Raw genomic sequence first — 25,315 nt, 5'->3', positions numbered from 1 at the left:
TAATTAACGGACTGATTGATTTTCTTTTTTCCCCCCAAGAGACTGTAACCTCCTTAAGAATAGAGGCTATTCCCGTTGTTCATAAATGTTTAGGTAACACCTGACACAGTGCTGGGGACACACAGAAAGTACTCAGTAAATATTTATTGAGTTAATGAATGCTTTCCTATATTGTCTGTCATCAGGATACTGTTGAAGATAAACATAGGGGCTCCTGGGTGGCTCAGTTGGTTCAGCGTCTGCCTTTGGCTCAGGTCTTGATCCTAGGGTCCTCCAATGGAGCCCTGCATCGGGCTTCCTGCTCAGTGGGGAGTCTGCTTCTCCCTCTACTGCTTGTTCCTGCTCGTACACTCACACACTCTCGCTGTCAAATAAATAGATAAAATCTTTTTAAAAAGATAAAAGTAAACAAAGTAACCATATAAACAGTTCATATACAGCAATCACCTATTTCCTGGCAAAATAATGAGGTGGTTGAGAACATGGGCTCAGGAGCCTGACAACCTGGACTTCAGCATTAACTCTATCACTGATCTAACTCTGTAAGAACTGTCCCCATGTACCTCCCTTTTACTGTCTGTAGGGTAGGGATCCTTGTGAAGATTAAGTGATTTAATACATGTAAAGCACTTAGGAAAGTACTAGACACTAATAGCCCAGTAAGTATTAGTTATCATTGTTATTACTACTAGTCTACTATCAATATTATTATTCTAGAAATAAATTTAAAACACTCTTGTAGAACAACATTAAATATGCTGCATTTAATCCATCTTGAAATTAGAGCTCTATGTTTGTGTTGAACTGGCAAGTCATATAGAATGTGAATCTGAAGATCGTTCCCTCAGCTCCCTCAGAGTTCCCTAGCTCTACTGTTACAAAACCAGCCTCATCCATTATAAGACTTCTGAATATAGCCTCGTTTAAGAGCCCTTTTCCCTCCTTTTCCTGCTCCCACCCTTCCAAGACAAGTTTAATTGTTTTCTCTGTGGTCTCCAGCCCTTCTTTTATTTATAAAACATTTCTTGTATTCATTGGCTTTTCTCTCTCTGTACATCATTGCTGTACTTTAAGTTGTTAACTGGTACAAGAAGAGTGGCCAAGTACTTTTCAATTTTATACTAAATTTTGAAATACATACAGCATTATTTCTTTTTTCATAATTCTTACTTCTTTCTTGGAGGAAAAAACAGATATCAATAATTGTTTCATTCTTAAACCCAGTGTCCTTAGTACATTTTCTGTTAAGTTTTAAAAATTGAACTATAGGGGTGCCTGTGTGGCTCAGTGGGTTAAGCCTCTGCCTTTGGCTCAGGTTATGATCTCAGGGTCCTGGGATCGAGCCCTGCATCGGGCTCCCTGCTCACTGGGGAGCCTGCTTCCTCCTCTCTCTCTGCCTGCCTCTGCCTACTTGTGATCTCTTTTTCTGTCAAATAAATAAAATATTTTTAAAAATTAAACTATAAATACAGAAGGGCATACCAATCATAATTATGTAGTCTTGATGAAATTCTCTGAAGCAAACACCCCCACCTAACCACTACCTAGGTCAAGATATAGAATATTACCAAGCACTTTAGAATAGAAGTTTTCCTCATGCTTCCCCCACATCATTATCTACTCTGTGAGTATAACCACTATATGACTGCCATTCTGTTATTTCCTTTCCCCATTTTCACACTTTATACAAATGAAATCACTTAGTATGTATTCTTTTGAATCTCTCTTCTGTTGTTCAATAGGATATTTGTTAGATTCTCTCTTATTGCTGTCATATTTCATTGTGTCTATACTGTTAATGGACATTGCCAATTTTGGCTATTATGAACAACTCAGTGAATATTTGTTACATATATTTTGATGCACCTATGTATGCTTTTCCTTTTGGTAGATACCCAGCAGTGGACATGCTACGGTTTTCAGTACGTTCGACTTAAAATTTTTCCCAAATCTAATGCTACCAATTTGCAATCCCACCAGCACAGCAGTATTTAAGTATTTTTTTACACTGTATTGTCAGGGTTGTTTGTTTATTCGTTTTGTGCTATTCTGCACTATACATGTGCAGTGGTATCTCACTGTGATTTTTATTTCATCTCCCAGTAATGTTTTGGGTTTTTTGGACGGGCGGTGTTGTTTTTGTTTTTAGCAGGATTCTTTTCTTTTCATTTTATTTTATTTTACTTTATTTTATTTTATTATGTTGTGTTAGTCATGATACATCATTAGTTTTTTATGTAGTGTTCCATGATTCATTGTTTGCATATAACACCCAGTGCTCCATGCAGTACATTCCTTCCTTAATACCCATCACTGGGCTAACCCATCCCCCAACCAGCCTCCCTTCTGAAACCCTCAATTTGTTTCTTGTAGTCCATAGTATCTCCCGATAATGTTGAACAGCTTTTCATATGCCTATTGGTCATTTGGGCGTATTCTTTTGTAAATTCTTGTATAAATTTTTTGGTTCATCTTTTGATAAGATTGTCTTTATTTTTCTTATTGATTTGTATGGATTCTCTGTATATTCTAGAATAAGCCCTTTGTTGGATTTGTTGGATATTTGAATTAGAGATATCTTTTCCTACCATATGGCTTGCCTTCTTACCATCTTAATGGTGTCTTTGGTGAACAGAAGTTTTTCTTATCAATAAACTTCACTAAGAACCAATCTTCTTTTGTGGTTAAGTGCCCTTTTTGTCCTGTTTAAAGTGTCTTTGCCCAGTCCTAGGTCATGCAGATATTCTGTTAGTTTATCTTCCAGAAAATGTATTGTTTTACCTTTCATATTTGGGTCTGTATTCCTTATGGAATTGAGCTTTGTATATGGTGTGATGTAGGAACAAGTTTTATTTTTATTCATGTCCTATTGATCCATCATCGATTACTGAAAATACCATCCTGTTACTAAAATATGGCAGTGGCTTACCCTTGTCCTAAATGAGGTAAATTATACATGTATAGATACGCTTCTCGATTCTTTATTCTCTTCCACTGGTCTTTTTATCTATGCTTGTGTCAGTCACATTCTATCTTAAGTGCTTTAGCGTTACGTTAAATCTTGATATTAAGTAATGGAAGTCATTCTTCTTCAAGTTTTCTTTACTATTCCTGGACCTTTCCATTTCCGTGTAAATTTTAGAATCCTTTATCTCTTATGATGCTATATTCTTTATTCAGTGTTCTGGGAGCAAAGCCTAATGCATGAATACACTCGTCCTAAACAGCTAAAATAAAATACGGCTGTAAATTTAAATAGTTTTGATCAGCAGAGAATGTATGAAAGTTATATGATTTGTTTCATGTAAAAGAGTCTTACAGTGATCACTTGTTTTGTTTATCATATTCCAAATTCATCATTATTAAAGAAGTCAGAGTAGAATTCCACTCAAGGAAAGTACTATCTTTGTTTACAGACATACTTTAATTGGGTGTGTTTGGTTATAAAAATGCCTAGATGGTCATGGACAAGTCAAAAAGGTGGGTAAAACGTTTGGTATGAAGAAGAGGATTTTTTTTAAAGATTTTATTTACCTATCTGAGACAGAGAGAGTGAGCATGGACAGGGGCAATGGGGAGGGGCAGAGGAATAAGGGAGAGGGAGAAGTAGACTCCCCACTGAGCACGGAGCCCACCGTGTGACTTGATTCCAAGACCCCAAGATCACCACCAGGGCTGAAGTCAGACACTTACCCAACTGAGCCACCTAGGCGTCCCATGAGGAATTTTGACAGCAAATATTTGGTAGGAGGGTTTAAGAGGAATTTTGAGAGTTATGATAGCAGGTACCCTGAGTAGAGAGATGGTAGGGGGTGATGCCAGCGACATGGTAAGAGACTGGAATCAAGGATTACAGTATAACCTGGGGTTAAGAGCTTGAGTTCTAGATCCAAATTGCCTGGACAACCACTCATTATCCATATGAATTTGGGTAAGTTACTTACTCTTTCTGTGCCTACTTCCCTTATCTGTAAAATAAGGATAAGAGTACCTACCCTTGTAAGGCAGTTAGGATAATTAAATGGGTTAGTATGTATAATACAATACTTAGAAACAATACATGGCATATAGTTAATCTTCATATGTGCTAGCTATTGTTTTAATTAATAAAGGATCATCTGTGTTATCATCTGAGATGTATTATATTTTTATTTAAGTTGTTCTGTGCCTTGTTATGTTTCTCCACCCTTGACATACACAGTTCATCCCCAATAAGTCCTATGTAAGACCAAAGTGTGTTGAAGACTGAAAAGATTATTAGAACCTAGTAGTACGGAAAACAAACCCCACACTCAGGAAAGAAACAATCTAAAGACTAAAACTTCATTGTAAGCCAGAAATTAAAGTAATTCTAGGAATTCTCAGAAATAACAGATTGGGGGCACCTGGGTGGCTCAGTCAGTTGAGTGTCTACCTTCGGCTCAAGTCATGATCCCAGGGTCCTGGGATCCAGCCATGCATCTATAGGGCTCCCTGCTCAGCAGGGAGTCTCCTTCTACCCCTGAGTCTGTCCCTCCCCCTGCTCATGCTCTCTCTCTCTTTCTCTCTGTGTGCTCTCTCTCTTTCAAATTTAAAAAAAAAAAAGAAAAGAAAGAAAGAAAGAAGAAAAGAAATAACCGATTGGACACTCTGTGTTGAGAGTACATCCAGTCTGACAAATTTTGAAGGGGAGGGTGTTTCAGAGTTTTTCAGCCTCAGTACTGTTAACTGTTGAGGCTAGAGAATCCTTCATTATGGGGAGCTCTCTTGTAAAATGTTTATGTTTAGCAGAATTCCTGGTCTCTGTCTACTAGAGCTTATGTCCACTCAAAACCTTGTACATGAATGTTTGTAGTAGCTTTATTCAGAATATACGGAAATTGGAAACAACCCAAATGTCCTTCAGTAGTTAAATGGTTAAGCAAAATGTGGGTACATCTATGCAATGTATTACTGCTACTCAGAAATAAAAAAGGAACAAACTGTTGAAACAGGCAACAATTTGAATGGATCTTAAAAGCATTATGCTGAATTTTTAAAAAGCCAATCTCAGGTATAATTTCTTCTGTATGATAGTCTCAAAATCACAAAATGGCTCACAGAACTCAGGAAAACACTTGAATATTACCAGTTTATCATAAGGGATTTATTTTATTTTATTTTATTTTATTTTTTTAAGTAAGCTACATGCCCGACACAGGGATTGAATTCATGACCCTGAGATCAAGACCCGAGCTGAGATCAAGAGTCAGATGCTTGGGCACCTGGGTGGCTCAGTCAGTTGGGCGTCTGCCTTCAGCTCAGGTCATGATCCTGGGGTCCTGGGATCAGGCCCACCTTGGGCTCCCTGATCAGCGGGGTGCCTGCTTCTCCCTCTCTTCCCTGCTCATGCTCTCTCATTATATCTGTTGCTCTCTCAAATAAATAAATAAAACCTTTTTTTAAAAAAGTTTAAAAAAAAAGTCAGGTGCTTAACCAACTGAGCCACCCAGATGTCCCTCATAAGGGATATCTTTACTGATACAAATGAACAGTCAGATGAAGAGGTACATAAGAGGAGGTCCAGAAAAGTCCTGAGCACAAGAGCTTCAGTCTTTGTGGAGTTTAGGTGTACCATCCTCCCAGTATGTAGATGTGTTTATCAACCTCGAAGCTCTCCAAACCTCATTGTTTAATATTTTCATGGAAGTCCCATTATGTAGGCATGACTAATTAATCATTGACCATAGCTGATTGACTCAATCGTCAGCCCCGTTTCCCCTCCCTGTATGTTGGGGAGTGGGAGTGAAAGTTCCAAACTTCTAATAACATGGTTGATTCTCTGGTAACTATTATTCTCTGATTCTCTGGTAGCTCCCACAGCTGTTTAGTGGTCCACTAAGAAGAGTCACCTCAAAAGAACTTCTGAAAAACAAAACATGTTTCTCCCACCGCTGTCACTCACGAAATTCCAAGAGTTCAGGAGCTCTGTTCCAACAACTAGGAACAAGGACCAGATATACATTTCTTATATCACAATATCACATAAGCAATATGGCTGTTAATAAGTGGTCTCTCATTTAGACATTCTCACTGTTTGTAATATTACTTTCCAGTGAGTGAGCCGTAAATCTTACTAGCTGGGAACATTGATTCTGGAGTCAGGGAGCCTGGGTTCTAAACCTGGCTCTACCATTTATTGCTTGTCCCTAAGTTTTCTCATCTGTAAAATGAGGGTGATAATACCTATTTCATAAAGTTGTTATAAAGATGAATTAATATTTGTAAATTGTTCAGTAACTTGTATACAATAAGCACTATATGTTAAATAAATGAATCATATAATTTAATGTCTTATTTTCCACATAGAGTATAAACTTTTTAAAATCAGTAACTGTACCTCCTCCACATTATATAAGTCCTCATAGTACCTGGTATTAACATGTACATAGAAAATACTTGATAATTACCAGAATAAGTCCTAGAAGAAAATAAAGTGGAGCCCCCAAATGTCTAAAGGTCAGGAATCTATGCTAAGAAGAATTTGGAAAAGCTTAGCTAGTTTACTCTATAGAAGGGGGAAAGGGTAATTCATCCATTTGAATATAGCAGTTACCTTTTTTTTTTTTAAGATTTTATTTATTTATTTGACAGAGAGAGATCACAAGTAGGCAGAGAGGCAGGCGGGGTGGGGGGGAAGCAGACTCCCTGCCGAGCAGAGAGCCCGATGTGGGGCTCGATCCCAGGACCCTGAGATCATGACCCGAGCCCAAGGCAGAGGCTCAACCCACTGAGCCACCCAGGCGCCCCAGCCATTACCTTTTTATGAAGGAATAAAAAGCTTTCATTCTTGAGGTGAGTTGGGGGGGGGGCAGCAAGAACTGTGTAAACTTAAATATTTGTAAATAAAAATAACCTCATTGATTCTATTATATCTGTTCTGTGGCAGAGAATCTATTTTTGTTGACTCTTGGAAGTAGGGAAGAGAAAATAGAGCCTGTTTCTCTATTCTAACATAAGTTCGGTTAAAGTTCTGTATAGATTTTCCACAGATGCACCACTTGAGTTCAGCAGTAGTATGCAAAAATATACAAATAGTCCCTTCCTCTGACCTCCAGCTTATAACTTTAGTAGAGAAGTTAAGATAAATGTAAACTGAATAATAACAATGTTAATCACATTTTCTTGCCATATGGAATGGTTTAATGTGTAAGACTGAATATTAAGAAAAAATTAAGAAGCTATTTTGGCATCAAACCATATGACATTATAGCTGATGCTGCTTGTGTTAAAAGGACATGTCTCTCTCTAAAAAATATTTTTGTAATGTCCTGTAGGATCTGTGCTTCTGTGGATTGTTATAAAGTTAGACTAAATGCATCTAAATGACAACAAAATCTGAAAAAATGTTAACCATGAGTCAAGTTAGTATAAACAGGTAGTTTAAATAAATTATTTCTACATTACATTTAGAGTAGATCATATTGCATTCCTTGGCTCCTTTTTGTGTGATTTCTATAAATTCTCTTTTTTCACTTGATCTTAGCCAAAAGACTGAGAAATGATGATAAATTCTCGATTTGAAAGTAAGTTTATCTTGATGGTGAGTCCAAGGAAAAACCTCATACTGACTTTGTTTAGCATCCCTCAGTGAAAAGGTTTGAAAAAGAATAATTCCTATAGTTGGTGACCACTGAAAAATAGCCTAAATAGAAAAAGAACCTAAAAGAGCAAAATGTATGAAAAGAATGTAGCAGTCTGGAGATAGAGGATTAAAATGAATACCAACAATCGGGAATTTGGGAGGGGGGTTATATAAATTTCAGAGCAAAAATGAACTTTAATGGGGTTTCTTTTTGGAGTGATTAAAATATTCTGGTATTCGAAAGTGATGGTGGTTGCGTAACCTTATGAATATACTAAAAACCACTGAACTGTACAATTCAAGAGGATAGAGTTGATGGTATGTGAATTTTATATCAATTTTTTAAAAATTACCCTGGGGGCACCTGGGTGGCTCGGTTAAGCATCAGACTTGTGATTTTTGGCTCAGGTCATGAGATCTCATGGCTTGTGGGATCGATCAAGCCCCGCATAAGGCTGTGTGCTCAGTAGGGAGTCTGCTTGAGATTCTCTCTCCCTCTGCCCCTAGCCTCCACTCTCTTGTGCATGTGTTATGCTCTCTCTCACTCTCTCTTTAAAAAAAAAAAATGACTCTGACTGTGAGGGACATGCTAGTCAGCCTCCTGTGGCATGGGGTAGGACCCCAAGCTGGGGGAGGAGAGCACCTGTGTGCGGGATGGCAGTGAGCAGCAGTGACATTTGTATTTAAAGGGGGAACAGATGAAGTAAGGATAGTGAGAGTCAGATTTCTCACAATTGGAGAACTATGGAAAAAAAGCTTCGGGGAAAAATAAAACCTAAATTAACCTTATGGTATTGAATTGAAATTAGAACATCACCAGGAACTTTTGGGGTGTATGTTTGTGTACAAAATTACAAACGAAAATGAATATAAGGATGTGTGAATGTGTACGTATATATACATGTGTGTATGTACATGATTATTCTGCCTAACTCTGTCCCAGTGGACCTGGAGGTCAGTGGCATCCTAACAGCCATAAGCATACCTGATATTCTAAATGCCTTTCTCCACTAAAAATAACCAGGGCTTCTTGGAAAAACATCTGATTCTAGGGCTAGGGCAGGGAAAGTAAAAGATGATCCTGGAACATCTTATTGTACCAGAAAGAAAAGAAGTACTCAGAAAATGACACAAGTATGTCCAAAGGTTGCTAGAGCCACACTGAAACGGCTTACCCTGGCCAAATCTGGGTCAACGGGAACAATACAATAATTAACGATAGTAACAGATTTTAAGTCAGTGAATATATAGGAATCATTAAGTTCGGATAAATAAGTAAGGAAAAGAAACTAAGCTGTAGAAAGAGTGATGGGTTTAGAAAAATTACTATTTGGCATGATAGTAATGAATTCAATCAAGAAGCATTAGTGAATGCTAAAAAAATAGTGGGCAAAAGTTCACTGAGGAGAGTCCAATTGATACTTTTACACCAGTGTCTATACTATCATTATTCTAATATATAACATATATAGAAATATATATATGATATATTCTAATATCTAACAGATAAAAACAACCCCAAGGTCCAATATCAGTTGAATAAACTATGGTAATATACATACAATGGAATATTACTTGTTCATAAAAAGGAATGAAATTCTGATACATGCTACAACATAAATGACCCTTGAAAACATGCAAAGTCAGTTAGGCAGGATGTCAAAGGACAAATATTATGTGGTTCCACTTGCATGGTACCAAGAAAAGGCAAATTTATAGAGATAGAGAGCAGAATAGAGACTAGTTGGGGCTAGGAAGAGGGGGGATGGGAAGTTTTTATTTAATGGGTACAGGGTTTCTTTGGGGAAAGATGAAAAAGTTCTGGAAATGGACAGTGGCAGTGGCTATACAACACTATGAATGAACTTAATGCCACTGACTTGTACTTGTTAAAATGGTTAAAATGGAAAATCTTGGTATATATTTTTTATCACAAAAATTTTTTTAATTTAAAAACTTGTTGATATATTTATGTAGACTCAAAGTAACCCCCCCACAGAATACTTATTACAAAGAGAAAAGTATAATTTTAGAATGGCAGAATATAGCAAACACTACTATAACCAAGCGATCAAAGTTAACAGAGCATCACTTTTGTGATAGTTCTGCCCAAAATGTGTAACTTGAGTCAAACAGGAGATAAGCTCGAATTGAGGGACGTCGTACAAAACAACTGTCCTATAATTTTCAGAAGTGTCAAGGTCACGAAAGTTGAGAAGACTGGAAGACTGTTCCAAATTAAAAGAGTTACAAGAGAACTGAGAATGAAATGCACTGAATAACACTGAAATGGATCCTTTTGCTAGAAAGGATCAAAACTTGAATGGGATCTGTGGTTGAGATCATAATAACGCCAAATGTTAGTTTCCTGACGTCTGTGCTGGTGCTGTGATCATGTAAAGAGAATGTCCTTGTTTATAGGACACACTAACTGGGGATGATGGGACATCATGTCTATACTTTAAAATGGTTAAGGGAAACAATGTTCTTTTTACTATTCTTGAAACTTTTTTAAAAGTTTAAACTTATTTCAAAATCTTTTGAAAAAAATATTTGCACAAACTTTAAGAGAAAAGAAAAAGAAGGTAAAAGAACTTGAATGAAGGTGGGGATTGTGGCTGGAGCTAGATCCCAAGACTAGAACTGAATTGGATCCCTAACTGCCAAAGAAATAGGAAACTTCTTCTAGTTAGTAAATTACAAACATTCTCTTAAACCCAGGTTTCAATTAGATATACTGAGGATAATCTGAGGAAACTATATCAATTGTGTGGAAGTGGGAAAATCAGCTTCTAGGCAGGGACCTGGTAATTTTGGATTTAGAACTAAAACAAAGGGAATGACCAAATTAAAAGGAAGAATATCTGTGGGACGAGGCCATTTTATTTTGAAAGACTCAAGTGTTTCAATGTCTGTTGTAGGTGATGCTGAACAGGAACTTGGTCCCCCTCCATCTGTAGATGAGGCAGCAAACACACTCATGACTCGTCTGGGTTTCCTCCTTGGAGAGAAAGTCACGGAAGTTCAGCCGGGTGACCAATTCAGCATGGAGGTACAGGATGAAAATCAGGTAAACTGCTTGCTGTCACCTGCGAAATGTGGAATAAATGAACCTGTTATATCAGGAACAATGTTTCAGGGTGTGTGTATGTGTGCATCGCAATGGTTGAAATGACTTTTGAGGCCTGAAGACGTAGCTTAACTTTCTATCATCACTGTATTGCTTTAGTTTATGAAACACCTTTTAGTTTCATTCTTAGGTCTAAAAAGTCACTTTAAAGTTTTGATTCATTATGGAATGAATGAAGAAATTATTAAATGCATAAGCCAAGAAACAGAATTGACATTTATGTGAGCACTGCACCCGGAAATTACAGAATATACATTGTTTTCAGGTACATATGGATTATTTATCAAATTGACAATATGCTGACCAGGTCTTGATAAATTTCGGATTACAATTACTGTGATCATAGTAGAATTAATCAATTATAAAGTGATAACCTTAATAATAGCTAGAAGATAATTTAGAAAATCCCCCAAATATTTGGCTATTAATATACTTCTAAATAGCCTTTCAGTCAAAAAAGAAATCATAAGAAATTAGAAAATATTTTAAACTGAAATAATAACAAAATATAACAAAACTTATAGTATGTATTAGTAATATATAAAACTTACAGTTAAAGAGGTGCTCAAAAAATTTAAATTTGAATACATAATTAGAAAAGTGAAAATCTGAAAAATTAATAATCTAAATATTCATGTCAGAAAATTTAAAAATATCAGCAATGTGAACATTTATTTCATAGATTTTTTTTCTTCTAGCTATTTTTTAGTTTAAATGTAGCAAAGGAAGTAGACTCAGATTTATTTGTGTGCTCATTTTTAAAATGTATGTCCTGTAGTGAATCCTTTATTCTAGAAGATGACAATTTCAGTTCATCTTGTATATTCTTCGCAAATATTTGTGAAGATTCTGTGTCCTATGTTAGTTTTGTCACAAAATAATATAGTCTTTAAGGATTATATTTATAGATCATGTGGATAATATTCAGGTGTTCCAGAGCTCTCTCCTCCGACTTCTCTATGCTCATTCCCTTGGTTTTGCTGGCTGCACATTATAATCACCAGGGCAGTTTTTATAAAATTCCGATGCCTGAAGATTCTAATCATATTGAAACTCCTCCATTCCTTTTTTTTTTTTTTTTTTTAAATACTCTCTTAACTCCTGAATTGCCTCTGGCCCTGCCTTTCCCCTTAACTCCAGTGTATTTCCAGCTACCTGTACTCCCTTTTCTACCTGTTGTGTCCAAGACACAGCTCAAACCTAACATGTCAAAACCTGAACCCTTACATTTTTTCCCAGAACCTGCTCCTTCTGCAGTGTTTTCAATCTGAGTAGTTTGTACCACTTTCATGCTTCGGACAAAAGCATCAGAGCCCTTCTTGAGTTTTCACTGTCAGATTATTCATTCACTCTTTTGGCAAATCATGTAGGCTTTGTCTGCAAAATATATGCTGAATCTGCTCCCTTCTCTTTATTTCCACTGCTACACCTGAGTCCAGGTCATTGTCCTCTTGCCTGGGCTACTGTGATGGTTACTGGACTGTAAGGCCTGGAACTTTTTTTTTTTTTTTAAGATTTTACTTATCTATTTGAGAGAGAGACAGAGATAGTGAGAAAAGGAGCATGAGTGGGGAGGAGAGGGAGAAGCAGGTTCCTCGCCAAGCAAGGAGCCCAACTCAGGGCTGGTACCAGGACCCTGGGATCATGACCCTAGCCAAAGGCAGATGCTTAACCAACCAAGCCACCCAGGCGCCCCTGGAACTTTCACCTGTTCTATTTACTGCTGTATCCTCTGCATCTAGAATAGGGTCTAGCAATGGCAGGTGCTCAGTAAATATTTACTGAATGAATGGTCTCCTAATAGGCCTCTGCTTCCACTCTTGCTCCTTTGTCATCTGTTCACACGGTAACCAGAGTGATCCTTGTAAAACGTGAATCCGATCCTTTTGCTTCTGTGCTCTCAATCCTCCACTGTTTTCCCATCACATTTAGAGTTGAATCTAAAATCTTCACCGTGATCAGAAAGGCACTGCCTCATCTGACCCCTTGCTACTACCTCTCCTACACTCCAACCCTTCTCCCTTTGACCTGCAGCATCACTGGCCTTCCTGTCATTCCTCTGACACAGAACATTCCTTTAATACTGAAAAGCGCTCCCCCCATAACTCACTTGCTCACTTCATTCGGTGCTCTGCTCAAGTGTTACCTCTTCAGGGAAGCCTTCCTTAACTGCTGTCTCTAATAGCACCTGCCTGTGGTTATGGCCCCTTATCCTGCTTCTTTTTTTTTATAGCTCTTAATCATTAGTTTATTACACTCCAAATTTAGTTGTGGATTTTTGTTTTTCTTTCCTTGTGTGTATCTCATACAGGAGTGTAGGCTTCATAATGGCAGGGATTGATTGTCTTTTTTAAAATCAGTTTATATTATAACTGTGTTGGTATGCTATGCCCCATGAATAAAAAATAGGAATGATATATGTTGAGGGCCTTTCTGATACTGGTTTAAGTAAAACATCCATTTTTATTTTTTACTTTTTATTTCTTGATATTTGTGTCAAGTTAAAAACGTGACTGTGTTCTAATAATGAACAAGGAACATGATGTTACAGTAGGATAATTTGCCAAGGATCATGTTGTTTCTAATAATAGAATAGTCATTTACATTTGTGGTGAGCACAGCATAACATAAACTTGTCAGAATCACTGTTATTCATCTGAAGCTGATGTAACCTTGGGTGTCAACTATACTTCAGTTAACAAAGGAAAGAAAACAGAAAAGTCCCTGAACAAAGAAGTAAAAAATCTGTGCCCTGCTTCCAACTCTACCACCTACGACTTTGTAAATTCGAACATGTCACTTAACCTCCCTGAGCTTTAGGTTTTTCATAGGTAGTAACAGCTGACATTTATGAAATGCTTGCTACATGCTAATCATTGTACTAATTGCTTTATTTGTACTATTTTGTCTAAGCTTCCTTACAACCCAATGTAGTAGGGTCCTTGGATATTCCAGATTTCAGATAAAAAAGTGGAAGCACGGTGCCACAAGGTGATAGAATAGTATTCATATCCAGACAGTCTGCTTTTACAAATTTCTGTTCTTAACAGCTGCACCATACTGTTTCAGTGTAATATAAAATAATAACACCTGACAGGATTGTTGTGAGGATCAAGGTAAATCATGAATATGAAATTACTTTGTAAGCTGTGAAATGCCATATAAATAAAAGGTATAAAATACTATGCAGTATAATTAGTATATAAATATATGGCAAAAACTATGATTTGGGGAAGTTAAAGCTTTCATTCTTGAGGGCAGTTTCTTATTCACATTTCTTAATGTCTTGGAATATAATATACCATGAAACTATCTTGGAGCTACAGAAGGAAGTGACTAAATTGATCATTGGAATTGGAATTTTTAGTCTTAGGAAGGTTATTAAGGTTATCATGTTCATTTGGTGACTTTCTTCCAAGCTAATCAGCATGCTAACAAAGATAAATTGCTTTGTTTGGGAGGGCCTGGGGGTAATGGCATCCTCAGAATTATACTAGAAAGGACAGAATCCAGCACAGGAAAGTCAGCATGGATTGTTTTTCTACAAAAGACAAAGTACTGAAGTGATATTCAACCAACCATTATATTTTCTTCACTCAGAATTTCTGAAGTAGTAGGATGTACTTAGGAATTCCATCATCAGGTTCTTACCTTGTGTAAATTGTAGAACCTTTAAGAGATCAGACTGGGAGTTTGGGATCCTTCCAGAGAACACAATTGAAAAACGACTAAAAGGTTTTGAAAGTAGAGTGGTTTAATTAGATGTCCATTTAGCTTAAAGTATGGAGAACTGTTAATGTTGTCTTTCTCTGCCTAGAAGAGATTTCTGTAACTCATTAACTAGCCTTCTTAGATAAAGAGGAGGCCTGCTTTTTAATTCATAAGCCATGAGCAAATTTCTGCTTTCTAAACGGCTTGATCTTTAAGCTTTGCTTTTACAGTTAAAGCTTTTAAAGCATACATTCTGTGATACAAGTTTTATTTTGTAGAGAACAACTTGTAGTAAAAATAGTGTCGTTTGGGCTTAACCTCCACTTTGGCTGTATTATGCGTATAATATGGTTTCCTTTCTCAAAGAACAGACTGAGAATCTTGTCTAAAAATGGAAATGAGTTGCTATGGAGGTAATAGATTCATACCAAAATGGAACTTTTTCAATATGGAATGACTATAGATATATTTAATGTAAAAAAAAAAAATCCTAGTATAGTTCATTTCATCTACCCACATATTTTTTTAAACGGAGAGTGAGGAGGTTAAAAATTGCCATGTTAGATTCTAACTAGAGAGGATTCTGATTCAGTTAAGTCTGGGGTGTGGGGTTCTACATCTGTCAATTTCATTGGGGAGCTTGCTTTTTTACATTCCATAGGTGATTCTCCTGCATGCCTAGTTAAAACTCATTGCTGTGGTAGGCCAGCATCATTTTATAAAAATAGAGGAGATTACAAAGAAATTGAAACTCCTCCATCCTCTGGAGAAAAAATGACATAGAGAGAAGAGAAATGGCATAGATTATGTTATGACTAACAAAAATCAGTTCCTAATATTATTAATACGGTTGAAAAGATTTGCTTCATTGCAAGGTTCTGAGAATGTCACTTGTGCTTTAAGTTGACTGTATCCTTTATGACCTAGCTATAGCATTTAAATTAAAGTCAAAACCTGGATTCAACACATGTGATTAAATACAAGGGATTGTATCTGAAACTTATTTTAGGATGAGTGAAAGAGCCTTATTTTCTCATATTTAGTGATTAACACATTTTCAAGTCAAGTTGTTAAATGTAAATCTTCAGTTTTAGTGGGGAGAATGTGAATAGTGACTCTATAGGTAAAGAAGTCAAAAGATTTCTTTCAGATTTGACATTTAAAGATGTCAAATAGTATCATTAGTGTTCCTTCAGTAATTTTGTCACTGATAACTTACCATTTTAAAAAGGATAAAATTTTTTTAGTGTTTGAAAAAATACATACTTTTATTCATTATTTTGGCAATTTCTTTGGGTAGAAAGAGCTAAGGAAAAGTGGATTTTTGTTAAATTAGGTAAGCCAAGATATATTGCCACCAATATTTTTGATGATTATTCATTCCTTCCCATCAAAACCTTTAAACTGAGGTGACCTCAGATATAAAAGTCATTCAAGATACAAAGCAATCTCAGTCTATAATCAGTTTCTACAGAGAAATTATTTAGTTTTGCTTTAAACGAACATTTTTTAAATCTATTTTTTAGTTAGACTTTCAGGATAAGGCATATTCTCTGCATTCATTTACTGTCTTAGAGTAGCCACCTATGTATTAAAAAAAATGTTTATTTGCATTGAGAGCCTTATTTTTATTTCTCCGTGGCTGCAGATATTTTTTTCAATCTGAAGAAAAATATTAACAAGACTAAATTCTAAGCCTTCAGAATAGTTTTGTTGATAGGAAAAAGCAAGGACATCTTGTAGTTAATTAAAAATCCCTCTGTGAATTCATGGCAGTGATAAAGGATATTTGTCACTAGAAATTTCTTAGGCAGAAAAACTGACCACAGTCTCTGCTTGTGTTAAATGTATCAAGTTGCGCCTTAACTGTGTGATGCAGACTCTCTTACCCTAGAAGGCAGAAAGCAACCAGTACCTAGTTGATGTAAAAGCTATGTATGTAGATTTTGTTCTTTCTCTCATCAAAGCGTATGTTTTGCCATAAGATACATTTTACTTTAACAGCGATCAGTTGATTTTGTTTTTCATTCCAATTTTTCAGACCTCAGCAATCACTCAGCGGATAAGTCCCTGTTCCACCTTGACTAGTAGCACTGCCTCTCCACCAGCCAGTAGCCCCTGCTCCACCCTCCCGCCAGTCAGTACAAATGCAGCTGCCAAAGACTGCAGCTATGGGGCTGTTACTAGTCCAACCTCTACCCTTGAAAGCAGAGATAGCGGCATTATTGGTGAGTTGATTTTTAAATTAATCATTTTGTGGGTTTTTCCCCCCCTCTTTAAAATAATTACACAAACTTAAGGTTTTAAAAAATTCTGTGTTTGAATTGTTGCAATATGTATACAAAATGTCCTTTTTAATGATGCTAGAGAGAGAAATAAAGGTAAACAAAATGAAAGCTATCCCTCCTCTTTAACAACTCCTTTAAAGATATTACCTGATAAAAGATGGGGTGGATAGAAAAAGTTTTGTCTACTGCTCCCTGTAAATTCATCTCTCTGCCAACAGAAGTGGTTCAGAAAAGGTTCATTCCTTACTGAGCTGAGGTTCTCAGTTCTTCATATATGTATTGCTTACTGTATGCTTATTAAGGGGAGTCAGCCAAATGGAAATGAGTGAAATTTTGGGAAATGAGGAATCTGAAGAAAGGGAATCCACAGAGAAGGAAACAGGAATGAGCACCGAATCTTAGGCCATGTTCAGATTGAGCAGGAACTTAGAGGTAGGAGAATGAGCCCGTGGACAGAAGTAGTGAGACAAATAGAAGAATTGGAGGAAGGCCAAAGAAAATAAAAGTTTCGGGGAAGGGATGAGGAAAGGTTGGTCAACACATGACAAAAGCTGAAAAGACCAGGCATAAAGAAAATATTTCTTCCTCATTTGGCTTCCTTCTAAAACTTATCAAATCAAACTATTTATTTATTTAGCTGGTGAGGCAGATATTAATGCCATGCAACTAAATATATATCTACTACCTAAAGTCATATATATTAACATGTGAATTTATTCATTTAAAATAAGTATTAAGTAAGTGAAAAGAATTTTTTTTTTAAGATTTTATTTATCTGAGAGAGAGAGAGCACAAGTGAGCACAAATGAGGACGAGGGGCAGAGGGAAAGAGATAAACAGACTTCCTGCTGAACAGGAAGCCTGACATGGGGCTCAGTCCCAAGACCCTGAGATCATGACCTGAACTGGAGGCAGATGCCCAACCCAATGAGCCACCCAGGTGCCCCGATGAAAAGAATATTTTAACAGCAAAGTTACAGGACACAAAATGAGCACATAAGAACCAGTAGCATTTCATACATGCTAACCATGAACAATTCAAAAAGAAAATTATGAAAACAATTCCATTATTATAACATCAAAAAGAACAAAATACTTAGGAATAAATTTAACCGAGGTAAAAGAATTCTACACTAAACAGTACACTAAACAAAGACCAGTACATGAAACACAAAATATTGCTTAAGGAGATTTTTGGTTTGTTTTTTTTTTTTAATTTTTTTAATGATTTTATTTATTTATTTGAGAGAGAGAGAGCATGAGAGGAGAGAGGTCAGTGGGAGAAACAGACTCCCAAACTGGAGCCCAATATGGGACTTGATCCTAGGACTTCAGGATCATGACCTGAGCCAAAGGCAGTCACCCAACCAATTGAGCCACCCAGGCGCCCCTGCTTAAGGAGTTTTAAAAGAGTTAAATAAATGAAGATATGTTCTGTGTTCATGGATTAGAAGACTTAATATTGTTAAAGTGATAATATTTCTCAGAGCAGTCTACAGATTCAGTGAAATTACTATCATAATCCCAACAAAGTTCTTTGCACAAATAGAAACACGTGGTGTTTCTATCCTAAAATTCAGTGGAATCTGAGAGGATCCTGAGTAGCCAAAACAATCTCGAAAAAGAACAAAGTTGGAGGACTTGGGTTTCTTTATTTCACAACTTATTACAAAGCTTCTTAAAGGCAGGATTCATGTCTTACAGTTTTTATACATCCTCAGGATTTAGCATAATAATTTCTAACTTGTGATTTATTTATATGAGAAGTCTTTATGAAGATATAGTCATTAAGTGATTAAATGTTTTAACAAAATAAAATAGAGAAATAAACTGTAGAAGAGTACGCTCTTTTTCTAACCTCTGGAATAATTTATGGAAGATTGGAATTATCAGTTCCTTGACTATTTAGTAGGACTTGCCATTAAAATAATCTGGAGCTGATACTCATGAGGGTTTTTTAAAACTACTACTTTTTAAAAAAGATTTATTTAATTTTTGAGAGAGAGAAAGAACAAGTGGGGAGGGGGAATAAGTCCAGGGAGAGGGAGAGAGACAATCCCAAGCAGACTCCCCACTGAGCACAGATCCTGGCGCAGAGCTTGATCCCAGAACCCTGAGATCATGTCCTGAGCTGAAACCAAGAGTTGGAAGCTCAACTGACTGTGCCACCCAGAAGCCCTTAACTACTGATTCATATAGTATTTAATACTATAGGACATTCTAAGTTTTCTCTTTCTTTTTGAATCAGTTTTCCTTCGTTATGGTTTTTATCTTTTTCAAATTTACTGGTATAAAGCTGTCCAAAATATTCACTACCTACACAGGAACCTGAGCTAAAGAGCTGAGAGGAGAGCTTCCCTCCCTCCACCCTAAATTTCTTATCCCTAGATTTTATTTTTGTCTTTCTTAGTATTGTCTGGGCAGTCCTCAGTATCTTAGACATAGATTAATACAAATGTAACTGTTATTTCTGCTTTTCATCTTGTCCCTTCCAAGTCTATTTTTCACACAACCACCAAAGTGAATTAACCGAAAACCAATTACTCTTTTGATTCTGTTATCTATAAGGTAGATGGTGAACTACCTGAAAATCAAGTCTGATCATAACACTCCTTTGACTCCCCTTTACCTATAAAATAAAGCCCAGGCCCTCCTGACCTGACCATGGCCAGTTTCTCCAGCCATCTGTCCCACTATTTCTAGCTTTGTATATATTGTTCTAGCAACATTAGACTTTATTGTTACCTGATGCATTCTAGTTTTTTTCCTCTCTGTGCTGTTGCTCATATTGACCATTCTGCCTATAATCTCTCTCACACATATGAATGACTCCTATGGATTTTTTAAGACTTTGTTAAGTATTCTGCCACTTACCGCAACCACCACCTCCCTTCAATTTTCCACTCCATCTCCTAACCAGTATATATTATTACTCCATGTTCCCAGTAACACCTGAGCATATAGATGTCATGGCATTTAATGTGTGGTTAATAATTACTTTTTGAACCTGCTTTCCACCATTCAACTGTTACTCTCTTATTGGCAGAAACATTGCCTTACTCATCAGTATCTGCAGCATCTGGTTTAGTAACTGGTATGTGATAGCACAGTCAGTGTTTAAGGAAATGTTTACAAACAGAAGGAGAGCAAAAGGGGAGAAGGAGAAGGGCCCAAGGACTGACCTGGTATTTTGCATTATTTTTTTGATAGTGCTTAGAGTGACCGTTAGGTACAAGATAGGAATTGGATTTATTCGATTTTGAAAAGAGTAGAGATTAGAGTTATCCACTGACTAGTTTTGTTCTCTTACATTCTCTTTATGATTAATTTTAGCAAAATGACTTTTATAATCCCAGCCATGCTTCTTCTTGGGTTCTTTTGTTGATATTGTTAGTGTCTATCATTGCATATCCCCTATGTTGCATATAGAAATGTGTTCATCCAAGTGGAAGGGGTGATGCTGATGGATCAGACAAAATATGTTTACAAGTAGTTACCTGTCAAAGGGAAAACCTAACACGTCAGTGGATGTTCAGAGTAAATGTTCGTATGTTCTGAAAATGAAAAATGGGATCCTGCTTTGACTTACAGCTGTCACTGTTTCTCTATTTTATTTTTCTGATAAGTTTCCAAAATTCCAAGTTCCTTGTACTGTAAGTGCCTTTGTTCGTAATAGATGTAATTTAAAGAATGATGAACTTCCATTCTTTAATGTGTATAAATAAACATCTGCTTACAAAATTATGAGAGAAGACTGAGAATAATATCTGGTCATCAAATTACTTCAACTGTAGAACAGTTATCAAATTATATATGAGCAGTTAACTTAAGAAATGTTTTGTTTCTCTTTCTTTTTTTTTTTTTTTTAATGCAATTTGAGTTGGAAGAAAACAGAATGTGACATAAGTTGTAATAGTCAAGATTGTTATTACCTTGGAAATCTCATGACTGACCTACCTTAACTGTTAAATATACTTTCTTTAAGTATTTTCCCCTCTGATTATATAAACACCTGCTTTTCCAAATTTCGTATTGCTTGCATTATTTCAAACAAAACTTCCAAGATGGTCTGTTGTTTATTAGTGCTCTGTATTTAAATCCTGCCCTATTAGCAAAAACGCACAAAAGTTATTAAATGTTTTAATTTATACATTTTAAATTCCTGGATAGGTCAGCTCAGTGTGATCCTTTGTGATGCACTGTTTTCCACTTACAGCTATCAGAATTTTAGCCATTCATGTGCTTGGCTGTATCACTCGCATAGTTGACCAAAATTTGTAGAATCCTAGTTACAACAGACTTCCTAAATTTTTAAGTATTCTGAATGTAAAATAGGGTTCTAGAAGATTTTAAATAACTGTGACTTACTTGATTCTGTGTAGTCGATTCAGCCCAGACGTGAGTTAATTTTTACCACAGAAAGCATTCTCTGCTCCAATCATAGCATCCCTCCTCAAATTCATAACCCTTTTTAAATATGTGGTGAAATGTCACCAACACAGTTGTCAGATATTTGCATGTTAATTTTATATCTGTGACTCTCTTTTTAAATTTTATTGGTATAACTCTAGTAGTATAATGGTCTTATGTATGTGCCTAGTAGATGATACCACTAATGACATATAATCTCCTATCAGCTATATATTTATCTGTATATGTATCTATATATAGAGATACATATACACATAACTTCAAGCAAAAATCTTGACAGTTGTAACCTCCATGAGATACCATTTTTCTATCCTATTCCTTTTTCATGTTAAGTTTTAATAATGGTCCTTTTTGGTATGGCTATACAGCAAAATGAATTTAAGCGTGGATCCATTTTGCTTTTCCTCTTGTTTATTTTGAGGTCACAGTTCTTTCCAGAATGGTATAATTCTTGAGTTATTTCTTTTAATCAAATCTTGGAATGTTTTAAGTCCTGATTTTGTTGCCAAATTTGGTCTTCTATCCTATAGCCTTATATCACTTAACATCTACAAAGATGTAGTATCTGTGACTTTGCCCATTTTTTGTGATTATGTTTTCCTAATGTTTCACATTAGTAAGTAAAAAGAATCAGTATTAGACTCTGGCAACCCCAGAGATGAGCATAGGGTTGGCCCAGTCTAGTTGTAAAATAACTCTGCCTTATCTAATAATGTAATAATCTTCCTTAGAATTAAAAAACTGAGATTCAAAAATAATTAGTCTCAGGTCACAAAGACAGTAAGAGGCAAAGCTAAGATTCAGATTCAGGTCTGTATGACTGTAGACCAGTGGGATGTTGTATATTCTTTATTTGATTCAGATTGTCACATCTTGAAAGTCATACCTCCCAGAGGGAAGGGGTTATGGGGATGGGCAACATCGGTAAAAGGGAGTGGGAGATAACAGTCTTCCAGCTACAGAGTGAGTAGGCTGTGGGGATAAAAGGCACAGCATAGGAAATACAGTCAGTGATATTGTAATAGCATTATAGGGTGATAGATGGTAGCTCCACTTGCAGTGACCATAGCATAACCTATAGAGGTGTTGAGTCACTGTGTTATGTGCCTGAAACTAATGTAATATACTGTGTGTGAACTAAACTCAAAAAAATTAAAATAAAAAAGTTACCCCTCTGGGTCATAAACTGAGCATTAGATCATTTGAATTGCTTTTTCATGTTTTCCCCAACCTGTTTTCAGAAAAGTGCAGGTTTATTTTTACTACTGAGTTTTTCCACTCATTGTTCTATGACTCCATCATTCTTCCCACCTCTCTAATCACTTAGCCCTAAGTAAAATGTCAATAGCTATAATATGGCATGTTTGTTAAAGAAATCTGGACACTGCTTATTAGAATGATCAAGGAGACCTAACAAAGCATTTTTCTTGCATATTGACCTAATAGTAACAACCAGCATTTATTGAGTACAAACATTGAGTCAAGTACCATTATTTAATTGTTACAATGATCTTTTTTTTTTTTTTTTTTTTTTGACAGACAGATCACAAGTAGGCAGAGAGAGAGGAGGAAGCAGGCTCCCTGCTGAGCAGAGAGCCCGATGTGGGGCTCGATCCAAGGACCTCGGGATCATGACCCGAGCTGAAGGCAGAGGCTTAACCCACTGAGCCACCCAGGCGCCCCTGTTACAATGATCTTATAAGAAAATAGGTGTAAAGATTTCACAGGGTCATGTCATTGAAATGATGCATAAAACTTGACAGAGAATGCTTATAAAGTCTTTTAATAAAGATACAGAATAGCAGGTCAAGGAGAATGCAAACAAGCAGAGGACCCTAGACACTTCCAAGTACAGCTCTCCAAGTTCTTTGTTAAACAGGATGTGCTCTATCTCCAGAATATAAATGACCAAATTTGTACGAGGAATCTTGGTTTCAGAAGAGCTCCCCAGAAGTTTATAGCGAAGATTTTTATGCCCCTCTCATCCCATAACCAAGTCAGGTTGTCTAAGTCCTCCAGTGTAAGTTGTCAATAAACTGCTAATTTTGGGGGCTGCAAGAGGAGTTTAAAACTTTAAAGAGCAAATTATAGATCTTTAGTTATCTTGGCAAAGAATCAGTAATAGACTCCCGGGCAACCCCAGAAATAAGCATGGGAATGGCCTAGTCTAGTTGTAAAATAACTCTGTCTTATATAATAGTGTAAGAATCTTTCTTAGAGTTAGAAAACTGAAATTCAAAAATAATTGGTCTCAGGTCATATTATAGACAGTAAAAGAGGCAAAGCTGGGATTCAAGTTCAGGTCTGTATGACTTCAAAATCCCTGGTCCTAATTATTACAGAACAGTGCATAGTTCTGAAATAATTCTGTCTCAGGATAGATGACCTAGAACTATTATATGGCATTAAAAATGTAGTCTCTAGGGGCGCCTGGGTGGCTCATTGGGTTAAAGCCTCTGCCTTCGGCTCAGGTCATGATCCCAGGGTCCTGGGATTGAGCCCCACATCAGGCTCTCTGCTCAGCGGGGAGCCTGCTTCCCCCTCTCTCTCTGCCTGCCTCTCTACCTACTTGTGATCTCTGTCTGTCAAATAAATAAAATCTTAAAAAAAAAAATGTAGTCTCTATCAACAAAAGTAATGAGTCAAGATAAAAAAATTAGTCCTGTTAGTTTTAAAATATTATAGAAGACAGACAAACCAACTTTATTATATATATACATATATATATATTTTTTTTAATTTTAGTATAGCTGACACACAATGTTACATTAGTTTCAGGTGGACAATGTCATGATTGTTGAATGACATACCTTATACTGTGTTTACCACAGTGTACCAACCATCTGTCATCAGACAGTGCTTTCACAATATCATTGACTATTATTCCCTAAACTGTGCCTTTCATCCCCATGACTTACTAAATCCATAACTGGAAGCCTGGATCCCCTTCTCCCATTTTTCCATCCCCCACTCCTTCTCTCTGGCAACCATCAGTTTGTTCTCTGTATCTCTAGGTCTGATTCTGCTTTTTGTTTGCAAACAATCCAATTTTAAAATGTACAAAAGACATTGGATAGACATTTTACCAAACTACTAAGCACAGAAAAAAAATGCTCATTATCATCAGTCATTAGAGAAGTGCAATTAAAACCACAGTGGGACACTACTGTTCACCTACTAGAATGGCTGTTACCAAAAAAAAAAAAAAGTACCAAGTATTGGCAAAGATGTGGAAAAACTAGAACCTTCATGTATTGCCCTCATGTATTACTTTATGAAATAAACATAAACTTACCAGATGACCTAGCAGTTCTACTCTTTGGAATAAGTCCAAAAGAAATGAAAACATGTCTCAGAAAGAAGCATTATTCATAATAGCCAAAAACTGGGAACAGTCCAGATATCCATCACTTGGTGAATGGATGTACAAAATGTGGACTGTCCATACAGTGGAGTACTGTTTTGGCAATAAAGAGGGAAGAGGTTATTAATAAATGCTACAGAATGAATTGACCTCAAACATAAGGACTCCATCTTGTGTGATTCTGTTTATATGAAATTCCAAAAAAGGCATGTTTATAGAGACAGAAAGCAAATCCGTAGTTGCCTGGTACTGGGATGAGAACAGAAATTAACTGCAAACAGGCACAAAGGAACTTCTAGGGATTATGGAAACAATCTAGAACTGAATCATAGTGATGATTGCATTGATCTATAAATTTGCTAAAAATCATTGAATTGTACATTTGCAGTGGGTATATTTTACAGTATGTAAATTGTACCTCAATAAAACTGATTTAAAAGCATAGAGAGTTAATTTTATTCACAACAAGCCTGTTTTATGTGCCTGTGATTCCTTCTTCCTCACACTATCTCTTTTCTGGCCTCTATGATAATACCAACAGACGTGTCACATAAATAGTTCTTTATACTGAGGTAGCAATTTTTTTCTGTATCAGAGAAGGAAAATGGAGATCTCAGAAAAATCTCTTCAGTTACTTGAGACTCAGTATTTTCTTCCTATCCTTTGTTCCACCTGGTCATTATTAGAAATAATGATAGATTAGGGAAACAAATACGTATATTTTCAATGAGGAACTGTGTCTTCCTTTCCAATTCCATTCATAGAAACTTTACACATATGAGTGCTTA

The 25,315-nt window shown here is 36.3% G+C and overlaps 1 protein-coding gene across 2 annotated transcripts in view; it reads left to right on the top strand.

Moving 5' to 3' along the window:
- LOC111158180 (tetratricopeptide repeat, ankyrin repeat and coiled-coil containing 2) overlaps nt 1-25,315 on the top strand; it is a 364,770-nt gene that overhangs the window by 206,737 nt on the left and 132,718 nt on the right. For both annotated transcript variants that reach the window (XM_022520087.1, XM_022520086.1), the window contains exons 5-6: nt 10,525-10,673; nt 16,486-16,672. In XM_022520087.1, coding sequence (XP_022375795.1) covers nt 10,525-10,673; nt 16,486-16,672 — 336 coding nt within the window. The remainder of the gene's footprint in view (nt 1-10,524; nt 10,674-16,485; nt 16,673-25,315) is intronic.

The sequence above is a fragment of the Enhydra lutris genome, unplaced genomic scaffold (assembly GCF_002288905.1).
Source record: "Enhydra lutris kenyoni isolate GAN:26980312 unplaced genomic scaffold, ASM228890v2 scaffoldscaffold57, whole genome shotgun sequence".
Classification (NCBI taxonomy): Eukaryota; Metazoa; Chordata; class Mammalia; order Carnivora; family Mustelidae; genus Enhydra; species Enhydra lutris.
Note: the sequence above shows the minus strand (reverse complement) of the source record. Positions and strands in the feature narration are given on the sequence as shown.